Source organism: Chinchilla lanigera, unplaced genomic scaffold (assembly GCF_000276665.1).
Source record: "Chinchilla lanigera isolate Chin_1 unplaced genomic scaffold, ChiLan1.0 scaffold00128, whole genome shotgun sequence".
Taxonomy (NCBI): domain Eukaryota; kingdom Metazoa; phylum Chordata; class Mammalia; order Rodentia; family Chinchillidae; genus Chinchilla; species Chinchilla lanigera.
The window spans coordinates 3,199,012-3,213,640 of NW_004955529.1; the positions used below are offsets into that span (position 1 = coordinate 3,199,012).

Below are 14,629 nucleotides of genomic sequence, written 5' to 3' on the forward strand. Positions count from 1 at the left end.
GATAATAATAAATGTACTGTGTATTTGAAAAGACTATAATGAAGGATTTTGAAAGTTTACACTATAAATAAATGATAAATATTTGAAGAGAAAGATATGCCTACCTCAATTTAGGCATAATGTAATGTATTCATGTATTGAACCATCATACAGCACCCCATAAAAATGCGTCAATTTGTATGCTTTTATGTGGCAGTAAAAATAAATCTAATTTTTAAAAAGTAAAAGCACAAAAATTTTTTAGGTAAAACAATAATGGGGGAAAAGTACTTTTGTCTAGATAAGAAGAAAAGTAGAAAATCACTGTGGAAATGAAAAAGGAGATGCAAGGAAGCCAAAGGAAAATTTTCACTGTTATAAAATAGAGCCAGCGCCAGGATGTAGCTCAAGGGCACAGCGCCACCTGCTTAGCAACCTAGAGGCCCTGAGTTTGATTCCTCATTTAAAAAAAAAAAAAAGACCCAGCATCCATGCAGTATACCAAATGAATGGTATGTCTGGATATTAATACTAATGGCTTCTGATACATTACATTTTTACAATTATATGAAATACATTTAAATGTTGACAACTGATACTTTCTTCTACAAACCAGGTAAAATGATTCAGTCAGTGAATGACTGCTATTTCTGCCCTAAAAATTAAGAGATACTATTTTCCTTTTAAAACATTTTAATGCCAGTGTCAAAACTTGAAAATAAAAAGCTTAACTATGATGATTACTAATACATAAAATAGACAATACTACATTATAAAACAAAGTTCTCTTCTACAAAAATTTTATAAGTGAGAATATCAATTTTTAAAAATATTTATATATGAATTAGCAGATTTTCTCAATGTTTCTGCTTTTATAGCCTCTCAATATTGAAAGAAATCTGTAGTAAAAGACATATTTAATAAATTTAATACATGACACTGAAAAATCTGAAAATTAATAGCACTTTAGATTCTTTATAATTCATTTCCTGTAAGACTCTATTATATGCTTCATCCACTTTCTCTTGTTATCTCACATTCTCCAATCAAAAATATGGACATAATATTAAACATATATAACATGTAAATTATGAAAAAAATTGCTAAATATTACCACACCTTTCCTGCTTCAAGGTAATTGCCATCATATGCAATAAAGATCTCACAGTAAATATAAAACAAACAATTAAATTTATAAGCAAAGCCCATAGATTACCATTTAGTCAAATTTTTTGCTCATTTTAATATAGTCATTTATTTACAAACTTTCTACTTAACTTACATTCCAGTCAATATTTGCAAAGAAAAGATGTCTTTTGATTTCCTCAACACCTTCTGAACCTATAAAAATAGAAAGAAGTTTTTACTGACATTATTCTTTTTCAATTATGCTGCCTGGCTTCTAGGCTTCATCTATAAATAGAACTACATATATTTCATATAGCCCTTGAAGTGTGATGTCTGTAATTTGTCTGGCATTTTATCAATTGGTCTTTTTACTTTACTACCATTAAAAACTGATGGTCGTTTTCAACTGCATATGAATAGTATCACATACCACATAACATTCAAAGTATTTTCTTTTCTTCATAATTAAGCTCATGATCTGTATTTATGAGCCAAATTAAAAACCACAAATAATAAAGTGACACTGACATTTTAACACAAGGACGTGCTTAAGAAACACGATCACATCTAAATCCAGAGGAAGGCTATTGGAAAGTGGTCAAAAAACAAGCAGTTATGTGAACATCATAGTTACTTTGAAAAATATTAGGAATGACAAAATATTTACCCTCAAATATCTAAAAGAATTATCAACGTAGAATTAAATTATATGTATTATTTCAAAAGTCAATTTATGTAACATATGATACACATTACATATGATCAAACACACTAAAGGAAGTTTGGATCAGCTAAACTACTCCATTTTTTTTTGTTCCAGTACTAGGGATTGAAACCAGGGCCTTCACACCGCACCCTTCGGCGGCATGAACAAAAATACAGTGTGCATTGAAATTTTTTAAATGTACAGAAAATGCATTGCCAGTAGTCTCCCTCAAAATACTTCCTTTTGCTTCAAACACATATATCACACCTTTCCTGACACTTCCTGAGGCAGTTCTGGAAGTCCTGTCAATAATGTCTTCACTTATGCTATCATGGCTTTCTGGATTGCCTGAACCGCAAAATATTTTTGTTTCAAAGACATTTTGATTTTGGAGCAGAGAAAGATGTCACATGGTGCTAGATCCAGTGAATAAGGTATGTGAGGACACACTGCAATGTTATTGTTTGTTTTTTTTAGTACATATATCTTTTTTATTTTAAAGATAAAAGAACAAAAACACATTAACAAACAAACAGACATAAACAAAACAACACTCAAACAATAGTAGCAATACAGAATTTCAGACAAGGTGATAGGAAATTAAGGCCCAAGACTTAGACTGAGGCCCAAGTCTAATCTTCCTAAAATGTACTTTTTCTTGAATCATAGGTTCTTGTATTACACATTGCTACCTTCAAATTGGATACCCAGTTAAATAAATATAGGGATGTAAGATTGATCAAACAATTAAACATTGACTGTTCCTTTCAATAAAGCAATAAAGTCAGTAGTAATGTTTTCAGAAGCCTCCCTCTTGGTTAGATGTCACCACACAACAGCATTAACTATATTTTTTCATCATACCTCTTAAAAAGAGACAAGAGGGCTTCCAGAATTGCTTCAGAAAGTAGCAAGAATGATGGGATAAGTGTGTTCAAAGTATATTTGAGTGTGTGGGGGGTGTATTTTGAGGGGGATTAATGGTAATGTGTCTTTTACTGTAATAAAATATTTTAAAATTTAAACATTTATTGCACATTTTTATCACCCTTTGTACATTCCCATCCTTTTTTGAAAAATGTATTTTGAAACAATGTCTCACTAAGTCACTAAGTTGCTGAGGCCCAACTCAAACTTGTGATCTTCTTGCTTCAGCCTGCCAAAGTGTTGGGATTATAGGTGGAAACCCCTATGTGTGGCTAGATTACCCTATTTTAAAAATTACGTTCAAAACGGAATCGACTATTCCAGAACTACATACACAAAATGCACAATTCTACATAGAGACATATAGTAACAGTAAATGAACGTAAATTGAAAAAGTTATCCTCCCAAAATATTCAGTACCATTATAAGAACTAAGAAAATAAAAAATCAAACAAACAAACAAAAACAATACCCAATCTATTTGCTGGATTCCTTTTGAATAACATCCTTAGAAGACTTTGTGCTTCACCACTAAGAAATTGAGGCATTCCAAGTTTTGCTCTGGAAAAGATGATTTTAGAAAGTCTCACTTAAATCTGGCTACACTTTTTAGTTGACAAATCTCAAAGTGACTATTTAAAAGAGCTTTCCAATGGCAGTAATGACCTTTATTCGGTAGCAGAAGAGAACACCACAGTAAAAAATTGTTTTTCTATCTCAATTTAAAACAATATTAAGTTTCTTAAAACAGATGAAAGAGATTGTTCCCAAAATAAATGAATAGTGTTTACACTTACTTTAATATCATATTCATGGTCTCATTTCTGTCTTTACCTTGAAATGGCAGAGTACCAGTAAGCATTTCAAACTAAAAATAAAACAGAAGAAAATCACAGTCAATTAAACACCACTTAAAATATATAATGAAATTATTTAGAAAAAAATTAATATGAATATTACATGATCATCAAATCATGCAGGGTTTAGATAAGAATCAGCTAAACTGAGATGAGAAAACTAGGTTGTTTACGGAAACACACGTTTAATAGGCTGCTCTCTCCATATAGCTCAACTGAGAGATGACATGTAGCAAATGAAGCCAACCAATTGTTTTTTCAATTTTAATTTGGCTAACTCCACAAAATAAAATAATTTGAAAAGACAAGGCATTTTTAAAGCAGAGATATGCTTTGAAATCAAGTTTTAATAATAAGGGAAAATGTGCAACACAAGCATTTCAAACTCTTACATGCCCAAGAAAGATTTAGTGATTCCAACTGCGATTTACTCTCCCAATGTACAGAAAGCAAAAGAACGAGGAAAAGCAGAACACACATACCCATATGCACCTGTGTGCACTAAGACCTTTAAAAAAGATAAATATTTGCACAAAGCAAAAAGAAAATATTTCCTAAGGAGATTAAACTGACAACTAGATGTAAAAACTAGGTGTAAAAAGGAACATTATCTACAGTTTATTTAAAAGTATTTATATCCCGAACAATTAAATTTCAACTGGGACTTAATAATGGTTTTGTCCTTAGATGGCTCCACTTAAAATCTCAGCTTATCTCCTGTATCTTCATGACTCCTTCTGCATCAGCCTTTATCTTTCCGAAACTACAGCTTTTCCTCCGAAATATACAATATTTCATCACTGTGGCCTGGATTTGTAGAATTGGGAGAGGCAGAAACACAAGGAAAAGAAGGATGGTTTTTAGAAATCTTGTCTTCTCAAAACTGGAGTTGAGCAGTTGAGTGGGGCATGGACAGACAAAGACAAATATGTATAGATGTACACTAAATAAATTCTTAAGTGATTCTGATTTTCTCTCGACTGCCACATGTAATTTATCAGCACGAAAGGCCTAGCCACTAACCTGTGGCAAGCTATGCTATGTTAAAAATAAAATTCTTTCTCTACCAGCTGTTATTAGCTTGCTCATTTCTATTCATCCATCATCCTTGCAAACTGCTAAAGTTTATAAGTTTTAGAAGAACCTTTATCATCAACTCATCTGTTTGATTTTATCTGTGTCCTTTAATCCGCAACTGAGGTTAGTCATGTCTTCCTTTGAAATGTCTTTAAGGTTTGCTTTCAGATAAAATTTTATAATGATAAAACTATCTTATAAAGACATCTTTTTGGTCTCCCTATTTCTAGTTTCTGCTATTTCCAATCTATTTATGTAATGCTGCCAAGTCTAATCTTCCTAAAATGTACTTTTTCTTGAATCATCATCCTATTTAAGAATCTGGCTAAGAGAAAAATCACATGCAAATATTTATAGGTTTACAGCTTCAATTCCTCCACCTTCAATTTCATCCTTCACTATTCAAGACAAATTGATTCTCTAAGGCTTTGCTAATATATGATCACAGTACTTTCCTTCTCCACATGCAACTACAGAGCACGCAAACACACACACACTCACACACACACGCACACACACACTCACTCTCTTCAGGAAAATAAAAACAGTATGATGCTTTTTTCAACAGATGGTGTTACCCTTGTGTGTGGGGGGGCTCCAGAGAATGTCATGTATCATAAAAAGCCCATTACACCGCTGGCCCCTGGACAACAAATTGAAAACGTGCAGACATCTCAGTGACCAAGGTTACCCAAGCAGGCCTTCACCATACTAATAAATGTCTGGAAGCTCATGGCCACCACTCTGAGCACCTATTATAATTGTAGAGGCCAGAGGTTACTTGTATTAATCTCATGAAGTCTCAATAAATTTAGTATTAAAATAATTGTATGTTTTTCTTTTCCTGAGTGTATATATATACATTTTTTGGGAAGAATCTGTATTTAAATTTTATCTACCTTTCAGGTCTTCTCTTCTACCTCATCTACTTTCCCTATATAATTTCATGAAATCTTCCTAAACACATTAGGTACATGTAAAGGTTTTTAGGTCAGAGAAAATACCAAATGTACTTTTCACAAGTTTCTGCCTCACTGCCCTGTAGCAATGTTCATATTTTAATAGACATTTAATATATGGATGTATCATGAAGTGTTGTTAAATGATAAGTAGATTAAATATATTATCAAATTTCAAAGCCAACCTATATCTGATTCAAAATATATTTTTATCATGCTATGTACTACTACAAATTCTATACATAATCTCATATTAGTCAGCCTTTTTTTAACAATCTTCTGTTAAATGGTCACTATGATAGTGACTGCAAGAGATAAAAAGTAATATAATACATTAATTCTGTCTTCAAGAAGATTACAATCTTTCTAGGTTATACCTGAAAGAATTTGACCATAAGATTATGTTAAGGTGATAAATTTCATGCCATCTAATTAAAATATAACTGCTAAACTCAGCTTTCTGAAACTTAGAATCTGCCAGACATTTCTCTAAGTTCCAAGTATGAATTGTTTATATAATGAATATGCAATTTACTTTTTCAGTACCCACTTTACAAACTTAGAACTCCAAAATCCTAATTCTTATTATAGATCAACTAGGCAAAGTTTTAAAATGTTAATAGTGCAATATGAGAAGTCGTTTCTTACCCGGTACATTCCAAAATTTAAACTAAAAAAATTTAATGATAGGAATAATGTTATCATAATTAAGAAAAGCACTACTACTTACCATAAGTACACCATATGACCACCAATCAGCACTCTGAGAATGACCTCTCCTATTTACTACTTCAGGAGCCATATACTCTACTGTACCACAAAATGAGTAGGCCTTCTTTTCTTGATCTACTGACTCTTTGCTGAGTCCAAAATCTATAACAGCATTAAAAAATATATACTGAAAAACTTCAGGAAACAGAAATATTGAATGAAACCAACTAATGTGTTAGACATTAGAACAGTTTATGGATGGTCTTGAATTACTCTTAAAGCTGTGACATCAATAATAAGGAACAGCCTCTATTTCACATTAGTTCTCTTTAAGAGGATTTAAAGACTGCTTACTTAAATTTAATCCTCAAGATACATGCTTTCAGGTTTGTACTAAAATATTATGCAGCAAATTTGAAGGAACAACAAGTCAAAGATTCATATTGAGCTAAGTTTTGAAATAGATTATGAGAAAAGTACAGTTAGCGATTCAGTTTTAAAATACAGTATTAATCCCAGCTACTCAGGAGTCTGAGGCAGGAGGACTGAATGTTTAAAGCCAGCCTGGATAACTTAGGGAAACTATGTCTCAAAAATATACATTTTCAGAAAGGGCTGCGGTGGTGGCTCAGTAGTAGAGGACTTGCCTAGTAAGTGCAAGTCCCTGGGCTCAATACCAAATAACACATAAACATATATGTGTAAATTTTATTTTAGCAAGCTTGGACTTTTGCTTAAAGACTTCAGAGTGCTCAAGATATCAATATAAAATCCTTTCTGAATTATAATGAAAAGCTAGAAACTAAAAACTGAAAAATACCATTTACAATACCACCAAATATCCTAAGGCTCCCACAAGCATAAACATACAAAATATATGTATGCCAAAAGTTGGAAACATTGCAGGAAGAATTAAATATAGTCCTAAATAAAAATAGAGGTACACTATGTTCATATTTTAGAAGACTCAGTATTGTTAAGATGTCACTACTCCCAAAGCTGATGTGCAGATTCAATGAAATGTCAATGAAAATCCATTTATAGTAACATTTATATCACCCTGGCAGTAGCACCTAATCAGCAAGAGTGATTGTGTAAAAGATAAATTGGTTATCGAAATACCCTAAAAACCAATAATGTACTACATTTAACCATAGAAAGATTTATAAGCCAGGTGTGGTGGCACAGGCCTGTAATCCCAGCACTTGGAAGGCTGAGGCAGGAGGATCATTGCAAGTTAGAGACCAGCCTAGGCTACAAAGTGAGCTCGAGGCCAGCCTGAACTGCATAGCGAGACCCTGTCTCAAAAAAAGAAAAACAGAAAGGAGATTTATACTTGTTGTATAAACACTATGACATACCAGATAATAAATACAGTAAATAGTTACTGAATGCAACAGCTGTACTTCCACTAACAATCAACAGTAATGTCAGAGTTATATAACTTCTCTAAAGATTAGTAAAGCTTAATGATTATACTAGTAAACTTAGTAGCGGTAGAGAATGGGAAAATGAAAGAGGAAAATTTTGAAAAATTACACAAGGGAAGATTCCTTCTTCAGTTGTTGCCTGCTGTGTAGAAGGAATCACTTTCAAAGTAAAACCCTATTCTGATTTTGTAATTTCAAATAGCCAGTAATTTTTCTTAGTGTAGCACTGCTGGTCCATTTTTTTATTTCTCCCTGGATCTCTCCCTCTGAGGGCTCCCTTTTATCTGTAGAGACAGCTTTCCCTAACTGGCTGTTGGGGTGAGAATCTGAAATCCTTCGTGTCACAGTGTCACAGCTTTCTTTCTACTTTAAAATAATCTACATTCATCTATATCTTATATTTTATAAATGAAAAAATTCTGACACACATCTAAAAGCAAACCAGGTCTTTTTCAAGGTAAGATAATATTTATATAGTCTTTGTGTATTTCTTTATTTTAAAGAAAATAAAAAACCAAAATGATACAGAATTTCAAAACAAGATGATAGGAAATTAACAATGGTTGTTATATTGCATATTGTTATCTTCAAAGTAGTTGTTCATATTACCAGATATAGGCAAGAAAAATTGATCACAAATTAAGCACTAACGGTTCCTTTCAATAAACCAACAGAAATTAGTACTACAATTATCTGAGCTATATTGTGTGTGTATATATATATATATTTCCCTTCTTTCTTTCTTTCTTTTCTCCTTCCACCCATCCCAGTTGTTCTTTCCTTTTGAGCTGTTTCTTTCCTGTTCACAATAACTATTGTACCTTTTGGATTTTAGTTGCTCTTTCAGTTTCTTACACTAGGGAGACAATATGATGTTTACATATGTGGGCCTGATTTATTTCACTTATAAGTATGGTCTCCAGCTGCATCCATTTATCTAAAATAGCCTCGAGTTTATCTTTCTTTATAGTACTCTATTGTATGAAAATACCACACCTTTTTCACCCATTCCTCAGTTGATGGACACGGGTTGTTTCCAAGATTCAGCTATGGCAAATTTTGCTCCTATAAACTACAATAGAGTAGTCCTCTATTGTATGAAAATACCACACCTTTTTCACCCATTCCTCAGTTGATGGACATGGGTTGTTTCCAAGATTCAGCTATGACAAATTTTGCTCCTATAAACATGACGGCACATACATTGCTGTGGTGTGATATTTTCAACTCTTCTGGAAAAATACCCAGAAGGATCATAGCTGGGTGGAATGGGACCTCTAATTCTAGTTTTTTGAGGAATCTGTACACTGATTTCCATAGTAGTTATAACCAGTCTACGCTCCCACCAGCAGTAGAGTAGGGTTCCTTTTACCTCACAGCCCCACCAGCATTTGTTATTGGTTGATTTTTTTGATGAAAGCCATTCTTGCTGAGGTGAGATGGAATCTCAGTGTTGTTTTAATTTGCATTACTTGAATGACTAATGATGCTGAGCATTTTTTCATGTTTTTATTTGCTATTAGTGTTTCTTCTTCTGAGAAGTGTGTATTCATCTCAGATGTCCATTTTTGGATTGGGTCTTTGAATTTTGGGGGCCTGATTTTTGCAAAATTCTTTGTATGTTCTACATAGATGTCCTTTGTCTGAGGGACGTAGGCTAAACTTTTTTCCCTATTCATGGGTTTTTCTTTTCACTCTGTTGGTGATTTCTTTTGATATGTAAAAACTTTTCAATAAAATGATATCCCATTTGTTGATTCCTTGAGTATTTCCCATGCACTTTGGTTTTTGTTCATGAACCCTCTGACTACCCCCCTGTCTTTAAGATTTCTACCTACTTTCTCTTCTAGTAGACTAAGTGTTTCTGTTTTAATATTTAGATATTTGATCCATTTTGTCTTAAATTTAGTGCATGGAGCTAGACATGGGTCTAGTTTGAGTCTTTGGCATGTGGATAGACAGTTTTTTAAGCACCATTTATTAAAGAGGTTATGTTTCTTCCAGTATTTGGCCCCTTTGTCAAAGAGAAGGTGGCTGAATGTGTTTGTAGTCCTGTCTGCATTTTCTAATCTGTTCCACTGATCCTCAGGTTTCTTTTTTTGCCAATACTATGCTGATTTTAGCACAGTAGTTTTGTAGTACAACTTCAAGTCAGGGATTGTGATGCCTCCTGCCTTTCCTTTGTTGCCCAAGATTGCTGTCTTTTAATTCTAGGTCTCTTCTGGTTCCAGATGAATTTTAGGAATGTTTTTTCCAGATATGTGAGGTACACCAATAGTATTTTGATCAGGATTGTACTAAATCTGTATAACAGTTTTGGGAGTACGGCCATTTTCAAAATGTTGGTTCTTCCTATCCATGAGCAAGGGATATGTTTCTGTTTTCCAAAATACTGTTTGATCTCTTTTTTTCAGAGTGCTATAATTTTCAATGTTAGATCTTTTACTTCCTTTGTTAGATTGATTCCAAAGTATTTCATTTTTTTGAATGGTATTGTGAAGTGTGTGGTTTCCCTTATTTCGCTCTCAACCATTGTTAATTTCCTACCACTTTGTCTGTTATTCAGCATTGCTTGTATTGTTCTTATGCTATTTTGTTAATGGATATCTGTTAATATGTTTTCCTTCTTTTATTTTTAAACTAAATTAAAAAAAAAGTAGATACTGGCAAACAGAACAATGCAACAAATCATCAAGAAGATTATACATTATGACCAAGTAGGATTAATAACAGGGATGCAGGAATGGTTCAACATATGCAAATCAATAAAAGCAATCCACCACATTAACAGAAACAAAGACAAAAATAATACAATATCTCAATAGATGCAGAAAAAGCATTTGACAAAGTCCAACAGCCATTCATGATTATAACCCTACAAAAAATTGGAATAGATGGTCTTTACCTCAATCTTATAAAAGCCATCTATGACAAACCAACAGCTATTATCATACTAAATGGTCCGAAACTGAAAACTTTCACTCTAAAATGAGGAACAAGACAAAGATGTCCACTATCAGCACTCCTACTCAATACAGTCCTAAAAACATGCACAAGAGAAATTAGATGAGAAATAAGAATAAAGACAGAAAGGAAGAAGTTAAATTATCATTTGTAGATGACATGATACTATACACAGAAGATCCCAAAAACTCCACTGAAAAGCCTGTAGATTTAATATCGAAATTCAGTAGTGTAGTGGAACACAAATCAACATTCACAAGTCAATAGCATTTCTGTATACAAAGCAACAAGCTCACAGAGGGAGAAATTAGGGAAAGCACACCTTTCACAATAACATCCAACATGAAATATTTAGGAAGCAACTAACAAAGGATGTAAAAGATCTATACAATGAAAATTACAATACCCAAAAAAAGAGATTGAAGAATATATCAGAAAATGGAAATATATCCCTTCTTCATGTATAGGAAGAACCAATATAATGAAAATAGCCATACTTCCAAAACTGTTCTACAGATTTAATGCAATTTCAATGGAAATATCATGAACATACCCCACAGATCCAGAGAAAACATCCTAAAATTCATTTGAAACTAGAACACACTCAGCCACCTTATCTTTGACAAAGGAGCCAAGAATGTTCACTGGAAGAAAGATGGTCTCTTTAGTAAATGTTGCTGGAAAAAAACAGGCTCTCCAAATACTGAATAAAACTAGATCCATGTCTAGCACCATGCACTAAAGTCAAAATGGATCAAAGATCTAAATATTAAAATAGGAAAACTAAATTTACTGGAAGAAAAAGTAGGCAAAAATCTTGAAGACACAGATGTAGGCAGAGACTTCAACAAAACCCAGACTGCAAGGGAACTATTACAAAGAATCAACAAATGGGATCTCAACTTATTTAAAAGCAATTGCACAACAAAAGAAATCTCCAGCAGGGTAAAAAGAGAAGCCACAGAATGATAAAAAATTTAGTCAGCTGTCCCAAATACAAAGGACTTATATCTATACTACATAATAATTTTTAAATATTGGACCCCCCAAGTTCAGAGAGCAGGTCCAAAAATGGGCATCAGATATGAGTACACACTTCTCAGAAGAAAAAATACAAATAGCAAATAAGTACAGGAATACATGATCAACCTCATTGGTCATTCAAGAGATGTAAATTAAAACAACACTGAGATTCTATCTCACTCCATAAAGAATGGCTGTTATCAAGAAATAAAACAGTAACAAATTCTGGAGGGGCTATGGGGGAAAGGGAAACTTTTTCCACTGCTGGTGGGAATGTAGACAGGTGCAACCACTGTGGAAATCAGTGTGGAAATTCCTTGAGAAACTAAGATAAGAGGTCCCATTTGAAGCAGCTATTCCCCTTCTGGGTATCTTCTCAAAGAACTAAAAACATCATACCACAGTGATATATGTGCACCCATTTTTACAGTAGCACAATTTGTAATAGCTAAATCTTGGAAACAACCTAGATGCCCATCAACAGAGGAACAGATAACAAAGACGTGTTTTTATTTTTATATACTGAAGTACTACTCAGCCATAAAGAAGGATAAACTGGAGACTTTTAGAGGTAAATTGATGCAACTCAAGTCTATACTGGTAAGTGAAATAAATCTGACCCATATATGTAAACATCATAATGTCTCACTAGTGTGAGAAGTTGAACAAAAAAATAGGATCTGAAACTTAAAACAGATATTGTGAACTGGGATAAAAACTGTGCAAAAGAAAAGGCAAACTGTGATGGGTGTAAGGAGAAAGGGAGAAAGCAAAAAAGAAAAAAATGTATGTATAAAAAAGATAGTTATGATAGATTTACAGCTAGCTTCTCTTAGTTTCTTGAAAAGAATGTTTTGTGTTAATATTTTTTACACAAGATATCCTGCCTATATTTTATACTCTGATTAACTAATACAAAGACAATAATATGCAATGTGTCAACTATTGTAACTGTACTAATAACCTGCTTTGAAACTCAGCTTTATTATCTTTTTTTCTCTGTAAAATAAAAAAAAAATAGGACTGGGGTTCATTCCCAGAGAACTTGTTGCTGGGACAATAACACTGCATCCTCTCCTCCCAAATGAAGGGAAGTGGTTAGATACTGGTCCAGACGCAAAAGCCTATATAGGTAGCCATACCTAGAGTATATCACTGAAAAGTAGGCAAAAACTAAGGAGATCTCCATACTAGTAATCAACTCTTGCCATGATAAATACCCAGAAACCTTAGCAAAAATACAGACATGCACAAAACAACAGAAACAAGAGAACAGAATCCCTCCAATAATTCCCAGTTCTCCTAAAGATGATCCCTGGGCCATGAAAGGGGAAAATCTCAAAAGAAAAACATCTGAATCATTTGAAATAATAGGGGGATATTAAAGACAGATCAATATGGTAAATGGTAAGCTCAAAGAAATAACTAAACAGATCTTAGATGTAACAAACACCATGAGGAAGTTTACAAAAGCCACCAATAAAAATCTACATGAGCGAAACAAAACATTGAAAAACATGAATGAACAGCTTATAAAATAATCAGAGACCATGAAATGGCATCAAACATAAATCCAGGAGATTAAAAGTTCTATAGAGTCAATGGGCAGTAGATATGACCAATGTGGGGAGGGAGTGTCAATTAGAAAATAGGGCTGATGTTGGTGACTGATTACTTACAGATACCTTGAAAACAACAAGAGAACATGAAAAATGAATCCAACCTCTTATAAATGATGTAAAAACAGACACACTAATAAGGAACCAGTGAAAAATCAGAACATAACAAAAATGACATAAAATAACTTTTTTCAGAAATAATAGAAGAAACCTTTGAAATATTGTGAAAGAATGAAATAGTCATATAAGGGAGGCATATATAAGCTCACATAGCTATGACCAGAAAATTATCTCAGTACAACATGTCATAGTTACAATCCTATAAGTCCCAACACAAGGACAGAATATTAAAAGCTCTTAGAGAAAAGCAAAAAATCACTTACAAAGGCAAAGTTTTAAATTTAAAACATACTTTTCAGCATAAAATTTAAATGTCAGAGGAGCTTGAAATAAAGTGTTTCAACCTCTAAAAGAAAACAACTTCAATCTTTCATCAGAAAATGGAAAGATATCACCTTTTCCCAGATAGGCAAAAGCAATATTGTCAAAATGATCATAATTCTAGAATTGGCATATAGGTTTAATGTAATCCTGACCAAAATACAAACTGTTTCTCATAGAACTACAGAAAACAACCTTAAAATTCATGTAGAACCAAAAGACTCAGAATAGCATAAGAAATAAGGGGCAACAAAACCACACCAGGAGGCACCTGGACTTTAAGTAATCCTATACAGCTACAGTGATTAAAAAAACAGCATGGTATGTGCACAAATACAGACATACGGGACAATGGAACAGAATACAGGATACAGAGCTTCAAGCACTTTCAGTCTGATCTCTGACAAAGGGGTCAAAACATATCCTGGAGGAAAGATAGCCTCTTTTACAAATGGTGCTTGGAAAACTAACCCACATGTACAGTATTAAACCTAGGTCTATAGAACTCAGTATATCCTAAAAAGTAAAATAGCAACAGGTCAAAGATCTAAATACTGAAACAGAACTACTGAATCTGGGGGAAGATAAAACAGGTAAAACTCTTAAAGACCTGTATAAACTTTATGATTAGAACCACAAATGCGCAAGAAATTAATACCAAGAACAAATAAATGGAATCAGATCAAACTAAAAAGCTTCAGTACAGCAACAGAAACAAAATACAGTGTGAAGAGATAACCACAGAATGGGAAAAATATTTGATGACTATTTCTCAGAAATAAGACTAATATCTAGACTATATAAAGAA

General features: G+C 33.1%; 1 protein-coding gene across 2 annotated transcripts in view; it reads right to left on the reverse strand.

The window, feature by feature from the left end:
• Rps6ka6 (ribosomal protein S6 kinase, 90kDa, polypeptide 6) overlaps positions 1-14,629 on the reverse strand; it is a 180,854-nt gene that overhangs the window by 83,360 nt on the left and 82,865 nt on the right. For both annotated transcript variants that reach the window (XM_013507539.1, XM_005410079.2), the window contains 4 exons: positions 6,364-6,506; positions 3,538-3,608; positions 3,213-3,301; positions 1,262-1,320 (listed from right to left, as the gene is read on the reverse strand). In XM_013507539.1, the coding sequence (XP_013362993.1) occupies positions 1,262-1,320; positions 3,213-3,301; positions 3,538-3,608; positions 6,364-6,506 (362 nt within the window). The remainder of the gene's footprint in view (positions 1-1,261; positions 1,321-3,212; positions 3,302-3,537; positions 3,609-6,363; positions 6,507-14,629) is intronic.